Source organism: Arvicola amphibius, chromosome 1 (genome assembly GCF_903992535.2).
Source record: "Arvicola amphibius chromosome 1, mArvAmp1.2, whole genome shotgun sequence".
Lineage (NCBI taxonomy): Eukaryota > Metazoa > Chordata > Mammalia > Rodentia > Cricetidae > Arvicola > Arvicola amphibius.
The window spans coordinates 151,799,901-151,815,926 of NC_052047.1; the positions used below are offsets into that span (position 1 = coordinate 151,799,901).

A 16,026-nucleotide genomic window follows, 5' to 3' on the forward strand; every position below is an offset into this window, starting at 1 on the left:
CAGTGTCCAGTGTGGCTACATGGCTTCTCCCTAGCTCCACCTACTTTCTCCCCACATTCAGCTTAGTTACCCCACCTAGCTCTATTCTGCCCTGCTATAGGACAAAAGCAGCCTTATTCATTACTCAATAAAAGCAACACATATACACCAGACCGAGACTATGGAGGGGAGAGGGGTGGGGAGGGTAAGCCAAGAGAGAACAGGGTAAAGTCCTGCTTTGATGAGGGATAAAGGGAAGACACAACCTCATCAGGGAGGGTGACTTTTATTTGAAGGCAAAAACACCCAGTGTGAGAATTCATATGTAATTTGCAAAAGTTAACAAAAAAAAAAAAAAAACAAAAAAACAAGGAGAGAAAAACTTGAATTCAAAAGGCAAGGGAAGAGGACAGGAAGGTAGTAGGTCCTGGACAGGTATGGTCAAGCAACATAGGGGAAATTCAAGAGCAAGCCCTCATGAGGATTCAGGCTCAGGTTTTCCAGCTTCAGAGATGTGCCCTCCTCTTGGCTTAGCCGGGTACTGTTGGTACTAACCAACAGGTTAGCACTGGCTGGCAGACTTATGCCAGCAGGGAGGTTAGAAGCCTCTAGCCTGGCTGACAGGCTCACATCCTGAAAGTTGAGTACTATCAGGTAACGCTCATTCTGGTCCCAGTGGCGGATGTAGGAGAAGAGGCCAGATGAGGAGGCTAGTGCATGGAAGTCACCATGCAACAGAGAGCGCTCCTTACCCCGAAGGTGACTCAGCCGCTTGAACTGGGCCAGGATGGAGCCAGGGTCTTCATTCTGACCCTGAAAATGAAAGACACAGAAGGAAGGAGTGAAGGGCTGGCTCTACTGGACATCTGTAAGCCACCTGCCCACCATGAGGGTCAGGCCTAAACTGCTTACCTTCACTGTCATGTCGGGGCTTATGGGTTCTGATGTCTGTGGGAGGCTGGATTCATTCCATGGCATTAATGGGGCCTCTGCAGACTAATGAACAGAAAGTGTGGGTCTTTAAAGAGAGGTGGGTACACTCCCATTCCCTATTTTGTTTTATTTTTAATTTATTTTATGTGCGATGGTGTGAAGGAGTCAGATCCCCTGGAGCTAGAGCTACAGACAGTTGAGCTGCCATGTGGTTGCCGGGAACTGAACCAGCTCTCCAGCCCCCATCCCCTGTTTTCATTTCACCGTTCTGTATGTTGTTCTGCAGGCAGACGCCTTTGTGGCAGCACCCTATCATGGGACCCACATCTTGTATCTCTCTGCTTGTGTGGACTCTTGATAAACCATGAGTTCCCAGAGAGCTCAGAGTCTATCAAATGGGTGCAGAGTACCACTGTCCAACAAAACATTGGCTGTCATTCTGATAATATTACCTTTAAAAATAGGTTCTTGGAGTCTGGCGAGATGGCTCAGTGGGTAAAACCACTTGCCATGCAAACCTGAGTTTGATGCCCAGAACCTACTTAAAGGCTAAAGGCAAGAACTTATTCCACCAAGCTGTACTCTGACCTCTGCGCATGTACCTACACCACACACACACACACACACACACACACACACACACACACACACACATGCATGCACAGATGTATTTCCGGCTAAGTTCCACTCCAAGAGAATACACTACATAGCTCCTGAAGACAGCCCAGTATATACAGTGAATATGACAACAGGAAAGCCCTGTTTAAAACATAAACACTTGCCACATAGCTCACAGGATGACAAACAATTGGAATTTAAAAAAGTTTCACCTCAGGGCTATTATCCACAGATGGCAAGATGTGATACACAAACAAACACTATTTCCACACTGTGCTTGGCAGAAAACAAGTGGTACCTGTCCAGGACCAGCAGCTGCCTTCAAGCCAATCTCATCCCCATAGCTGAAAACAGGGGTCCCTGGCAGAGTGAAGAGCAGCAACTGGTAGAGTCGGAGGAGCTGAGCCGGTATGGAAGCTGTCAGGAGTCCTGCCTGAGACACCTGGAGGAAGACATGCCTGTGAGGACCCCCACCCCACACCACCACCTTCCACCTCCCCCACACCCATCAGCACTGTACTCACACTCCAGCCGCACCAGCGACTGCCGGTGGCATTCAAATACTGAGTAACTAGTGATTCTGTATGCTCCCCAGTAAAACTGGAACTTGACAGATATGAGCTAGTCAACAGCAGGTCACTGGTGGATTTGAGTATGCTCAGGATTTGCTGGAGGTCAGAGGAGTCAGTCCCTGCAATCAGGAGTCTGCACAAACCAGGGCAGGAGAATCATTAGCAAATGGCAGAGATAAAGAATAAAAGTGACCAGAAAACTCTAAGGGCTTAGCACTCCAAGGGGCTCTCACAGTGGGCTCAGGCAGGCAGGGCTGTCAGGTACCTACCTATCCTCACTGAAGCTCTTGGTAATATTCTGCCACTCTGCCAAGTGTGAGGATGCATCCTAGCACAAAAAAAAAAAAAAAAAAAAAAAACCCAGAATCAGAATCAGAACAGGGAACATCTCCTAGCCCTGGCTGAGACCCACTCTTCTCACCAAAGCTTTGCTCTCAACATGGAAAAGACACTCACCGTCAGATTTCCCACATCCCGAACTTGGAACCCATAAACCCCATCCTGCAACCAAGAACTCAGAGCTTCCTACAGGGAACAAAAGAATAGAGGAAAGATTAATACACAAATAAGTTCTCACCTACCTCAAATTTCCCTGAGATTTCTACAAAATAGGGGTTCACCCTCTCTCTTTTCAAATGTTAAGCCCTTGGTATGCTCTTAGTATATAATAGCATTTTTCTATTCTCTATTCTTGCCTTTGGCAAAAATAGATAGCTTCACTTTTAACAGCTACAAAAAAGACCCAAGAGAAAATAAGTATGCATAGCTCTGACACCTAACACTTGGCATGTAGAATGAAAATACCCTCAAATTGGAGATGAAGAAACAGGTCAGAGAAGCAAGAATATATTGCCAAGATCATAATCAGGAAACAGATTAAAATGGAAGCAGAGACAGGATCTAAAATGCCTAGGGCAAATGTACTTACTCCTTTCCAGTTTCCTGAGGCCTAGAGTGTGCTCGCCCACAAGAGCTGGTGGGAGCAAGGCCAAGAATAAAAAGTTTGACATTCAAAACACAGCCTGAGGTCTGTTAAGACATCTGAAAAAAAGCCAGCTCTTCAGAACAGGCCCAGGCCTGAAGGTTTAAGCCCTGGTTTAAACTGGCACTGAGCATAAAACCACATCCCCATGTTCCCTTTCTTCCCTTCTCATCTGCTCTCCATCTTCATCCGAGGCTACCATCTGAAAACATTTTCTTTTTGGTTTAAAACCTGTCTCCAACTCACTACCTAACTGAGGCTGTCTTAACTTCTGACAGCTATGACTACAGGCTTTCTCCAGTACTTTGAATTTCCTTTGGAAGACAAGAGGACTGGAGTTCAAGGTCATCCTCAGCAACAATGTTCTAAAACACAATTCTCCCAACAACTGGCAAGAGCCAAACTGGATGATTATAGGCGTCCCACCTACATGCTGGGAATCCAAAGTCCTCCCTCAGAGACACAGCTGACAGTCAAGTGTCAGCATCTCCCTCTACTTTTGTTATATCCATGCTGGACGAGCCAGTGTCCTAAACCTAGGCACCAGAAGCTAGGGTGACACTAGAAGCTTTTCCCCAACCTGGTGGCTGTACAATTTAAACCACTACCACAAGGAAAGGCAGGTTAGAAAAGACTCATTAAAACTTCAAATTTGGAACAGCGTCCTCATCCGCAGACCAGCAACAACAGTGTTTTGTGGTGTTACAAAGGAACATTTTCAAAAGCTAGAAAATACTTGGGATGGGGGCTAAAGAGATGGCTCAGTGGTTAAGAGTACTTGCTGCTCTTATGGGGGACCCAAGATCACTTCCTAGCACCCACATGGCAGCTCACAATTGCCTGTAACTTCAGCTGCAGGGGGATACATCACCCTCTTCTGGCTTCTTGGGCACATGGTGCGCATACATACATACATACATGCAGATAAAACACTCATACCCATGAAACACAAATCTTATTTAAAAACTCATAGGAGAGTTAAATTTTTTTCTTAAATAATAAATACTTGGCATGGTCCCAGATACATAGTAAGACCCTAGTGCTTATAATTCCAGACTGGGCTCCATTCCAAACATATCAAACAAAAACTGGGAAAGCAGTCAGATCAGGATTCCCACAGAGAAAGAAAAGACTTCCTACGACAAAAAGAAAAGTCAGACTTCCAGACTAACATCTGAGAAATTCCCTTCCTGGCACAACCTTGCTCCTAGAGTAAAGGAAACACACACACACACACACACAAAGAGCAGTCAGAAAAGAAACAAGAAAAAAACACTGTGTACTGTGGGCCTATCCTTTAGGCTATGTATGGGAGGAAGTAACCTCCTTGCCTGTGAGAGCCACGCTAAGTGCACACAAGGCTTGCTGTGAATGAATCCACACAGTCTGCCACCAACCACAAAACTCACCTTCACTTTGGCGGCTACAACGTCAGCCTGAGCAGGAAGGAACCATGAATTCTGGCCCCGGTAGTTGGGAGTCAGGTCTAAAATGATGTGAATGCCTAGAACAACAATCAGTGGAGAGAAATTTTGAGGGGTAACAAGGGAAAACAAGGAACCTCACAGAAGGCTACTAAGTGCACCTATGTATGGTTTGTATCTGGTGGGATAACCACCTGCATCTACTTCCCAAGTGTTGGGATTACAGGTAGACACTTGTATATCTGTTTTCCATTCTTCTGAGGAATCAAACTCAGGGCTTTATGGATACTAGGCAAGCACTTTTACCAACTGAGCTACATTCTCAGCCCTCTATATTGAATTATAAAACAACAGTTAATCTCTTACTCACAAAGGACTCATTTTATAAATTTAAAAGTCATTGATTTTAGCCAGTCATGGTGGCACACTTAAACCTAGCACCGGGAACCAGTAGAGTTCTGTCAACTTACATCCGGCCAGGTCAACTAACCAGAATTACATAGTGAGACCCTACCTCAAAACCAAAACTACTAGATAAATAAAAATCATCCAGCCAAAAAGAGACATGAAACCATATTGTTCAGTGTGAATCGTAACATATCTCCCTGGAGCCTGCCCTAGAAAAACTCTGAACCAGTTAGGAGTAAACCAAAGACTCTGTCCTGCTTCTCAACCAGAATGCCAAACCCTTCCTGGTTTCTTGGCAAGACCTACTCTTCTTCTTGGCAGATTGCAGAAAGTCTTTAAAATCTTCCTGGGAGCCTAAAGTGGGGTCAATTTGTTTCAAGTCTGTTTCATTGACTTCATCCATCTGGTTCTTGTGAATTGGGCCCAGCACCACGCCCTTCACCTTCAGGGTGCTCAAGTACTCCAGATGCTTCTTCAGACCTGCGAGGAGGAGAAGGATGAGTTAAACAGTGAGGCATGAGAAGCCTCAGGCCTCCTCATTCTCTCCACCACTTTCCCACTCCCTCAGAGGGGGCTGGATCACAAGACAAAGTAGCTGACGCAAGGAGCCTTGCACATTACTTCAGAAACTGGTTTGAACTGGCTCAGGCGCCTCGTGGTTCAGGGAGGAGAAAGTGGATGTGCTGAGTCAGCCACCCTTAGGAAGAAGTAGGAGGACCGGGGTTTTTTTTTTTTTTTTTTTGGGGGGGGTGTTTTTTTGAAAGAAAGGAAGGAGTGATTGTCAGGGAGTGGTCCTAGAAAACGGAGCAGTGGAGAACAACTGAGGTCGTCTAGAGAGGGTGAGGAGGAAGGAAGAGGGCAGTAGATGGCCCGGTTAAATGAGAGGCACAAGGGGAAAGGAATGACGGTGTGCCCCCCACTCACCAGCTATGCCTCCAGCGTTCGGGCCTACGAAGGCCTGAAGGTTGCCGACACGATAGAGGGCGCCCTCGTGCCACCACCTCTGTACCGGCAGTTCCCGGCAGCGCGGCGCCCGAACGATGATGACCACGGCGCCCGCCAGCATGCCCAGCCAGCCGAGCCAGAAGAGCAGGAGCAGCGCCCAGCGGGTGCGCACCCAGCCCGGGCTGCCGGCTACCTTCAGCAGCTCCTCCTTAGACAAGCCCGTGAACTTGGTCCCGGCCTCCGCCTCGTCTTCAGCCACCTTGATCTTCACCAGGCCATTCTTCTCCCCGGCCGCCGCCCCGGCCGCTGCATTCATAGGCTGCTTCTCCGGTTCTAGCTCGTTCAGCTCCACCTCCTTCATGTCTACTTCGGTATCCTGGCTCATGGTGCCTGCAGAACCAGTGACACGACACGGCCTGTGGTCAGTGAGCGGCTCAAACCCTGCCTGGACCTCCGAGTACGGAGAAATGTCCCGTGGCTCAGCTTTCTTAACTGCTTCTGCCGGGAAGTGACTCGGGAGCTCCGCCCCGGCCCACCCCTTAAAGGGATGCAGAGACAATAGTCTCCAGAAGCTACAAAGTGTGCAGCCTGCTGCTTGAACTTCGATCCCTAGTGCTTCTTCCAGTCAGAGTCTGGGAAGCTGAGGACGAGTCAGTCACTTTTAGGATAACAAACTCCAATTTGTCCTGACCAAGTTCCAAAGCCCCTCCTCCGACCTTCAGGCACCGCTCCCTGAGAGGTCTCTATCCTCTCCTCTCACAGGATGGCACCAGCCTTCATCCACACACCATCATCCCTTCGCCCCAGGCAGGGCTCAGGCTAACACCCGGTCTCCCCAACTTCACCCAGACCCTGGCACGCAGAGGCAACTGCATCCCACTTCTGTTTTCCCCACACCAGGTCTTCTGAGACTCCGAATTTAGCTCAGGTCCTGGATTTCTCCTCGGGGCTTACTTCCAAGCAACTTTCAAAACCCAGAATTAAATTCCTCAGGCAGCAACTATTTACTGAGCACCCACCCCAATCCCAATCCTTGTTCATTAATTGCATAGAATTAACTTTAATCCGTTCTTCTCCCTATTTAAAATTAATCTGAGGAGAGAACTGCAGTTGAAGTGGACACTACCTTTCTTATTCTACCCTAGTTACTAGTGAGAGAATGTTGGCACTGGGAATCAGACATCCAGAAGAGACTAATGGGGCTGGAATAAGCATTCCAAAGGCATTCAGGCAATTTGAATGTACATGACGATACCTTGCAGTACGTATCAAGCCCTCCGGTGTGCCAGGCTTCCTACACCATTTTTGACTGTGCTAGGCCCTGGAGGCAGCTCACACTCTGACAGCTTCCCAAATCCCATACCACCACCACCACCCCACCCCACCCACCCCCCACTACCCCTCCTTAGAAAGAGGAAAGGTAAAAGGGGCAGGTGGGCTTCACAGCAGGGACAACTGGACATCCACACTAGGAGGTGCCAGCACTCTCAGGAACTTCCTGTTCTTTACCACAGCCAGCTGGGTTATTTTCAGAGAGGAGCTGAAGAAAACAGGTCCTTTCTCCCTCTCCCACCTAGGCTAGTAGCCACGATTGCTATAGATTTGCAAGAAAGCAGACACCAAGATCTGAACAGTAGAGAGAAAGGGGTGTGAAAAGTCTCATTACCTGCCATTGCCCTTTCGAATTCCCCAAGATCCTCCCCAGCCTCACTAGAGAAAAGCCTACACACCAGCTCCTAGGAAGAGGCAAAGTGGGTAGAGGTTAAGGTTCTCATGCCAGTGCTCACAGATGATAAGAGGTCTACCTTGCCCTGGGCATGCCAGATAAGAAGGGTTCAAGGCAGAGTTATACCCAGCACGAAAGCTCAAGGTTTGCGGGCTGTACAAGCAGGAACACTCCTTGAGACGGTTCAATGTAATGCTCCTAGAAACACAGCATCTCAGTCCAACCAGATGGCTCACTGGGTCAAGCCAACACAATGCTCATCTGTAATCCTAGCCCTTTGGAAGCCTGAGGCAGGAAGATCACAAGATCCAAACCTTCCTGAGTTTGACCACGTGGTGGTTCACAAGCACATGTAATGAGATCTGGTGCCCTCTTCTGGCCTGCAAGGACACATTGCTGGCAGAACACTGTATACATAATAAATAAATAAACAACAACAACAACAAAAAAGCACTGACTGTTCTTCCATAAAACCAGAGTTCAATTCCCAGCACCCACAGGCAGCTAAGAACAATCTGTAATTTATCCATACTTCCCAGTGCCCATGCCTTCTGCCTGGCCACCTGATGTGCTTTGACCATCAGAACAATAAATGAAATGGAAGCAGAACATGGGAAAAAAAAAGTCTAATTCCAGTTCCAGGGGTTCCTATGCCACTTCTGGCCTCCAAGGGCACTGTACACACATGATGTACAGACATACATGCAGGCAAAAAACACGCATACACATAAGATAAATTTTTAAATTAATTAATTTTCCTGTCTATTAATTAGACTGGGGTAAAGTTCAGTAGTAGGAGCACTTGCCAAGCACACATAAGGCCTGTGTTCAATTCTCAGAACCATAGGAAACAAATAAAATTAAATTAGGGGCTGGTAAGATAATCTTGCGTAACCTCCGCTGTCAAGTATGACCTGAGTTTGAGCTGACTCATATGGTGGGAGGAGAGAACTGACTCTCAAAAATGGTCTTCTGAACTCTACACTTGCTACATGGCTTACATGAATAAGTAAGTAAACACACAAAAAATGATTAAATAAATAAATACAGCACATGCCTTTAATATCAGCATTAGGGAGGTAGATACATGCAGATATCTGTGAGTTTGAGGCCAGCCTGGTCTACAAAGCAAGTTCCAGGACAAATGGGGCTATACAGAGAAATCCTGTCTCAAAAAAACAAAAATATAAAACAAAAGAAGGTCTGGAGAGATTACTCAGAGGTTAAGAGCACTAACTGCTCTTCCAGATGTCCTGAGTTCAATTCCCAGTAACTACATGGTAGCTCACAACCATCTATAATGAGATCTGGTGTCCTCTTCTGGCCTGTAGGCATACATGCAGACAGAACACTGTATACATAATAAATAAATCTTTAAAAAAAAACTAAAATGCATAGTGTTAGGGGTATAGCTCAGTGGTACAGTGTGTATTCAGCATGTTCAAGTCCCTGTGCTGGATCCCTAGAACAAACTAAGACTGACAGATGAACAGAGAACTTTTTCCCCTGGGTCTCCCAGTACCAAGAGAAGCTCTAGTCATTTGCACATTTCTTCACTACAGGGAGGCAGTGCCCTTGCTACCAGGTGGGGGCAGGGTTGTTCTTTGACCAAACACTCTAACAGCAAGCTCATTTGATTCATAACCAGTGATGGGAGGGGGGGGGTCAATTGAACTGAAAAAAGATCAGTAAAAAAAAATATATAGAGGCAGATTGAAGCAGGAGGAGTAATAATTCAAAGCCAGCCCAAGCTCTCAAAACCAAAATATGTATACACATCTGTAGAGCTTAGTGGTTAAGCACCGCCTAGCATGTATGTACCTATGAGGCATCATCTGTCTCCATCTAGCTACGGTCTATGCAGCTGAAGCAATAAACTAATAATTTCATATTGAATTCTATTTGTGCCTTATACCCTGCTAGGTAATAGGAAAATGATTCACCTGCATAAGATTAAATCAGGAATTTTGTGGCTAGTAGCAATGGTGGGTCAGGCTCAGGGGAGGGAATTGGTGAGATAGCTCAGCAAGTAAAGGCACTTGCTTCTGAAGCCTGGTGGTTAGTCCCTAGGACTCACATAACACAGAGATGACCTCTGTTTTATCTCTGGGACCGATGCAGTAAGAGAGAAACAACTCCTGAAAGCTGCCTTCTGACCTTTACCTATGTACTGTGGCATACCTGCACATGTGGGCTCATTCATACACACAAAATAATTGCAATAAAGATGCGTTTTAAAAAGAAACAGATGGTCAACTTTAATTAGCAACTTGACATAACACAGAATCACCTAGAAAGAATCCCAATGAGGGATTAACTATATTGGGTTGACCTGTAGCCATGTCTGTGGGGGAATGTCTTAATTAAACTAACAGACATAGGAAGACAAAGCCTGTGTATATGGCATCCTTCATTCTGTAGGGGTCCCATGCTGTCTCAAAGAGGTTGAGCTGAGTACAAGCAAACAAGCAGGTGACCATGTATGCATTTGTTTATTTTTATTCTTGACTTTTTGAGGTTTATCCTGACTTTCTGGTAATAACAGACTGTAACCTGAAACTGTAAGCTATAATAAACCTCTCTCTCTCCTAAATTGCTTTTTGTTAGAGTGCTTTATAACAACAACAGAAAGCAAACTAGGGCAGAAACCAATTGGTAAAGAAGCGGTGTTTTTACAGCAGTAGCCATCAAAGTGAACTGTGCCCTAACGACAGTGGAGAGCCACTGAAGGATTGGGAATTGAGACAGGAACTTAAACAAATTTTTAAAAAGGTTTTATTTTCATGTAAGGATGTTTTGTTTGCATGTATGTCTGTGCACCATGGGCATGTCTGGTGTCCTTAGAGACCAGAAGAGTGCATCAGATTCCCTGGAACTGAAATTACAGACGGTTGTTAGCTGCCATATGGGTGCTGGGAATTGAACACCCTAGCTACAAAGTAAAAATGGGCTAGAAGGGAAGAAACTGCAGTGTGACCATTTGTGGTTAAAATCAAAACACAAAACACTAGGGGGCTGGCTGGAGATGTAGCTCAGTTAGTAGAAGGCTTAGCACACAAAAAGATCCTGGTTTTGGTCAGGCAGTGGTGGTGTGTGCCTGTAATCCCAGCATTCAGGAGACAGAGGCAGGTGAATGTCTGTGAGTTTGAGGCCAGCCTGGTCTACAAAGCATGTTCCAGTACAGGCAGAGATGTTATACAGAGAAACCCTGTCTCAAAAAAGAAGAAGAAAAAAAAAAAAGTCCTGCCGGGCGGCGGTGGCGCACGCCTTTAATCCCAGCACTCGGGAGGCAGAGGCAGGCGGATCTCTGTGAGTTCGAGACCAGCCTGGTCTACAAGAGCTAGTTCCAGGGCAGGCTCCAAAGCTACAGAGAAACCCTGTCTCGAAAAACCAAAAAAAAAAAAAAAAAAAAGTCCTGGGTTTGAATCTCACTATCTCATAAAACCCTAGTCGGGCAATGGTGGCAAACGCCTTTAATCCCCAGCAGATCTCCGTGAGTTTAAAACTAGCCTAGTCTACAGAGTGAGTTCCAGGACAGGCTCCAAAGGTACACAAAGAAACCCTGTCTTGAAAAACAAACAAAAAAAACCCAACAACAAACAAACAAACAAACTATAATCGCAGTACTTAGAAGGTAGAGGCTAAGAACTGACAAGGCAATATTGAAGGGACACTAGTCCACTCAAGCATATGGTTCTGGCAGGCCTTGCCCTTCTCCCCGTTCAGCTAGCCACTAAGGTCTAATATTTCCTTAGCATGCCTAATTAAAACTAAAGACCTCATCCTAATACAGGGTTCCTCCTTTACCTTTATAAACTGCCATAAGCTTATGTGCCATGTCTGTCCCCCTCCACTCAGAGGCATTCCTTTGTCCCTGCTCCCTTTCCCCTGTACCCTAGCTCCTTTACCACAGCATTCTAACAAAGACTTTCTCTTTGTCTCTTAAGAATGACACCTGCAAGCAAGGTCATTTGCTGCTGTTTTTCTGCCTCAGTCAGAAAGCAGCCACTTTAATTTTTCTTCCCTGATTTTTTTAAAAAAATATTTATTTATTTATTATGTATACAATATTCTGTCCCCATGTGTGCCTGCAGGCCAGAAGAGGGCACCAGACCTCATTATAGATGGTTGTGAGCCACCATGTGGTTGCCGGGAATTGAACTCAGGACCTTTGGAAGAGCAGGCAATGCTCTTAACCACTGAGACATCTCTCCAGCCCCTGCTTAATAAGGAATCTCTCTGTGAAAACATGTTTGGGTGTGGTTTCTACCTCATTCCTCATTCAGAGTCTGAACGGGAGCCCCTGCTGCGCCAGATTCCCTTTCAAATATAGCAATCACAAAATGCCCAACCAATCATGGCGCAAGCCTTTCATTGCAGCACTTGGAGGAGGCAGAGGCAGGAGGTTCTTTGTGAATTTGAGGCCAGCCTGGTCTACAGAGCTAATTCTAGGACAGCCAGGACTATTACACAGAGAAACCCTGTCTCGGAAAACCAAAAATAAAATAAAATATCCAAATCAGTAGACAATAAAAGATTACAAATATTTACTTCTAGAATAGATATCTCCAGTGAAGGTGGGCCTGCTTTTCATCAATGCACTCAAGCTGATATATTCCCAAAATCTGCATCATTTTCCTTAATTGGTCAAAAATAGAAATCAGAGTAACTAAGTAACAGTTCTGCTCCCGGGGCCAGGTAATGATTTGGGGTAACTTAATAAAATATTCACTTCTCTCATCTGGAAAATGGGATTCTGTTTTGGTTTGTTTTTCTTTTCTTTTTATTTAACTTATGTTAAGTCTGTGTAAATATATGCCGTATATATGTACAAGTGCCAGGAAGCCCAGAAAAGGGAGCTATGTTCCCTGGAGCTGAAGTTACAGGTGGTTGTAAGCAACACAACCTGGATCCTCTACAGGAACAGCATTTGATTTTAACTGCTGAGCCATCACTTCAACCCCTGTTCTAAATACTCCAGAACCAAAAAATAGAAAAGAAAGGAAGGAAGGAAGGAAGGAAGGAAGGAAGGAAGGAAGGAAGGAAAGAAATTGTTCAATGGTTAAGAGAACCAACTGCGTGACTAGGACCCTGGTTCAATTGACAGCACCTAAATAGCGAGTACAACCATCTGTTAATTCCAGCCTCAGAGGATCCAAGGACCTCATCTGGTCTCTATGGGCACTGCATGCACATGGTGCACAGACATACATGCAGGCAACACACTCATATAAAATTGTTTGTAGTGGGGAGTGGGAGACGAAGGCTACCCTAGTCAGGTCAAAAGAAAGAAAAGGGGAGGGGGAAGCTAGCCATATGCCATGGTACCACCCTCTCCTAGCCTCCTTGGGCACCAGGCACACATATGGTATGCCTGTAGAGAAAACACTCACAGACATAAAATAAATAAGTATAAAACAAATAAAAATTTACTGGGGGTTGGAGAGATGGCTCAGAATTAAAAGGTTAAAAGCATTTGTTGCTCTTGCAGAGGACCTGGGTTCAGTTGCCGGCATCCACGGGGCAATTTACAACCATTCTTGACTCCAGTTTCAGGGGTCCAATGCCCTCTTCTGGTCTCTGTGGGTACTAGGCACACATGTAATGCACATTCATGTATGCAGGCAAAACACTCATATTCATAAAACAAAATAATATATTTAAATAAATGGTTCTGACCTGCTAGTAAACATAAGAGCTTATTTGAGGTATTAAGCTTTCATGTGAGAACTAGGAAAAAGACTATCCTTTTTTCAGCGAACAGGGGCACAAGAAAGATAAGCAGGCCCAAAAATTTAGTTATGATTGTGTATTTGCTTGCTCCCAAAATTACCTTGCAAATAGAACTAAATGCAAAAGCAGTAAGATAAAATTTACACAAGTATGGTAATTTCCATAGGCCTATTGCCCCTTGAAGTGTACTCTCAAACTGTTCCTTTAAAAAAAATTATATATATTTATGAGCCTGGCATTGTGGTGCACACCTTCAATCTCAGCACTTGAGAAGGAAAAGCAGAAAAGTTCTCTTAAAGTTCAAGGCCAGTTTGGTTTGCATAGTGAGTTCTAGGACAGCCAGGGCTATGTAGAAACCCTATCCCAAAAAAAAGTATTGTTTCAGTTGTGTGTAGGTATGTGTGTGCACATGAATATGGTACCCTCAGAGACCAGTTGGATCCACTGGAACTGGAATTATAGGTGGTTGTGAGTCACTTGACATGGGTGCTGGGACCAAACACAAGTACTTTAGACGAGTGAGTACGGGCTCTTAACCACTGAGCCACTTCTCCCTTCAGTGACTTTTTTTTTGGGGGGAGGCGTTTTTCAAGACAGGGTTTCAACTATGTAACCCTGGCTGGCCTGGAACTCATTATGTAGAGCATGCTGGTCTCAAACTCTGCCTGTCCTTGCCTCCACAGTGCTGGGATTAAAGGCCAAAATGTCCAGCATTTTTTTTTTTACTAAATTTTAAATTCATTTAATTTAGGTATATGAGTGTCTTGCCTGCATGCAAGTATGAGTAGTGCATGTGTGCCAGGTGACCTTAGAGGTCAGAAATGGCATTAGATCTCCTGAAACTCGAATTGCCAATGGCTGTGAGCTGGGAATCGTACCAACATCTTCTACAAGAGTAACCAGTTCTGATTTTGGAATCAGGCTGTCTGGGTTTATACCTTGGAACCAATATTGCTTATCTGGATAACATCCAGCAAACTACTTAATCTCTTTAGGCCTCAGGTTCCTCATCTATGACTTAACCTTAACACCTTCCAACTCGAATAGCAGGATTATTAAATGAGGTCATGCAGAAGAACAATTAGCAAGATAGTAATAAGTGTTGACAACAAAAGCTTAGGCACATAGATGTTTGCTATAAATGACTAATGGTGCTGGGCGGTGGTGCCGCACGCCTTTAACCCCAGCACTTGAGTTCGAGGTCGGCCTGAGCTACAGAGCAAGTTCCAGGGCAGGCTCCAAAGCTACTGAGAAAACCTATCTCGGAAAAAAAAAAAAAAAAAAAAAGAGTAATGATGTGATGCCAGTCTATAGCTAACTGTGACCTAGACAACTGGTAAATTTAAGAACCTCCTCCAGAGCTCTCATATCTAAGACCACCCATATGTAAATGAGGGATGTCGATGTCCGATGTCCCTGCCTCTTGGTATTGTGGACAGACAATATAGGATGCTTAAAACGGTAAGCCCATTTGGGTGGAGAGGTGTCAGACTCAGTAGTAGAGCACTTGTCTACACATGCACATAGCCTCAGGTTTAATATACAGCACTGTTAAGAACAAAAACATGCAACATGCTCCACAAATGGCACCTAGTGTTGGGCCTACTTCAATTCGGGCCAAGATCAATCTGTCTCCAGAATGACGCGGGGCATCGAGGACTGACTTCGTTTCTCTAAAAGGCTCCATGCAAGAGGTCTACAGCCGAGCTCAGCCAGGAGCCCAGTACCTGAGTCGCCCCCTGCGCTGACAACCTGGACATCAGGCCCCGTGTGCGCGCCGGGCGGCTGGCGGGGAACCGCGACGCCGCCGGTGGAGTGTTCTTTAGGTTCGGGATCCATAGAGATGGATCTACTGGCGGCTTTAGCGTGAGTGAGGGCAAGGAATCAAGTAAAAGGCTGGGGACCGGAGACCGTAACGCAGTCAGACAGCAGCGGTCACGAAGCCAACCTCCAGCGATGACGTTTCATCTGCAGTGGGTTGGAACCACCTCGCCGCTGCGCCGAGGGCGTGACGCCGCACTCCCCTACAGCGCCTGCGCCACTTTCGCGCCACAAATTCGAGGCGGAGCGCTCTTCACGCGCCTTTGGTGGAACTCTCTACCCACAATTCCCCCTGCTCGCAAGCATTTCCGTGGGCGCATGCGTCCCTGCTGGTCCCGCCTCCAAATCCCGTGGTCCTCTGCGAAATGATATTTAAGTGTCGTCCGTTGTCCTTTTCGGTCTCATTTTTCCGTGCGACAGGTAAGTGCTGTTTTATGTGGTGGGTTGTTTTTGGTTTTTTTGGTTTTTGTTTTTTTTTTAAAAACACGCTGTATCCACGGCTGGTGACGATCTCGCAGAAATCTGCCTGCCTTTGTTTTGATTAAAGGCGTGAACCACGCGTGGCTTTTCCTTAAGAAGCAAGTATTTCTGACTGTTTTTGTTGCTTTAAAACCCCGCGTGAACATAGCGCTTCCCAGACGTGATTCTGTCTGGGAGGGTAGTTACGTTTAGGGGTCTTTAGGACCTTGGAACAGCAGGACTTTGTGAAGGACAAAATGGTGGCGGCGGTGCAGGGCCATCCCCGATGATGATTTCCTTTTCACAGACCTGTACTGATTTCCATGAGGATAAGTAATTCTGAGGAGGCTGGCCCAGTACCTAAAGCCTTTTTGCCCCCACCCAGATTTCTCTTAAACGGAGGTGTAGAAATAACCAAATGCTAAT

At 45.8% G+C, this 16,026-nt stretch overlaps 1 protein-coding gene across 1 annotated transcript; it reads right to left on the minus strand.

Annotated features, from left to right (window-relative positions):
- Positions 1 to 249: 249 nt before the first annotated feature.
- On the minus strand, positions 250 to 15,297 carry Slc3a2 (solute carrier family 3 member 2). Its single transcript, XM_038315330.2, has 10 exons — positions 15,048 to 15,297; positions 5,841 to 6,251; positions 5,223 to 5,396; positions 4,494 to 4,588; positions 2,559 to 2,627; positions 2,372 to 2,430; positions 2,055 to 2,235; positions 1,829 to 1,972; positions 892 to 975; positions 250 to 792 (listed from the first exon to the last, which is right to left on the minus strand). The coding sequence occupies exons 1-10, from the start codon at positions 15,157 to 15,159 to the stop codon at positions 421 to 423; spliced, it is 1,701 nt and encodes a 566-aa protein (XP_038171258.1). The 5' UTR covers positions 15,160 to 15,297; the 3' UTR covers positions 250 to 420.
- Positions 15,298 to 16,026: the final 729 nt, after the last annotated feature.

Coding starts and splice junctions, on each gene's coding strand:
- Slc3a2 (XM_038315330.2), bottom strand. CDS start 15,159: ATGGATCCCGAACCTAAAGAACACTCCACCGGCGGCGTCGCGGTTCCC. Junction 2,628..4,493: donor TTGTAGCCGCCAAAGTGAAG/GTGAGTTTTGTG, acceptor TGTTCCCTGTAG/GAAGCTCTGAGTTCTTGGTT. Junction 976..1,828: donor CAGCTGCTGGTCCTGGACAG/GTACCACTTGTT, acceptor TCTGTTCATTAG/TCTGCAGAGGCCCCATTAAT.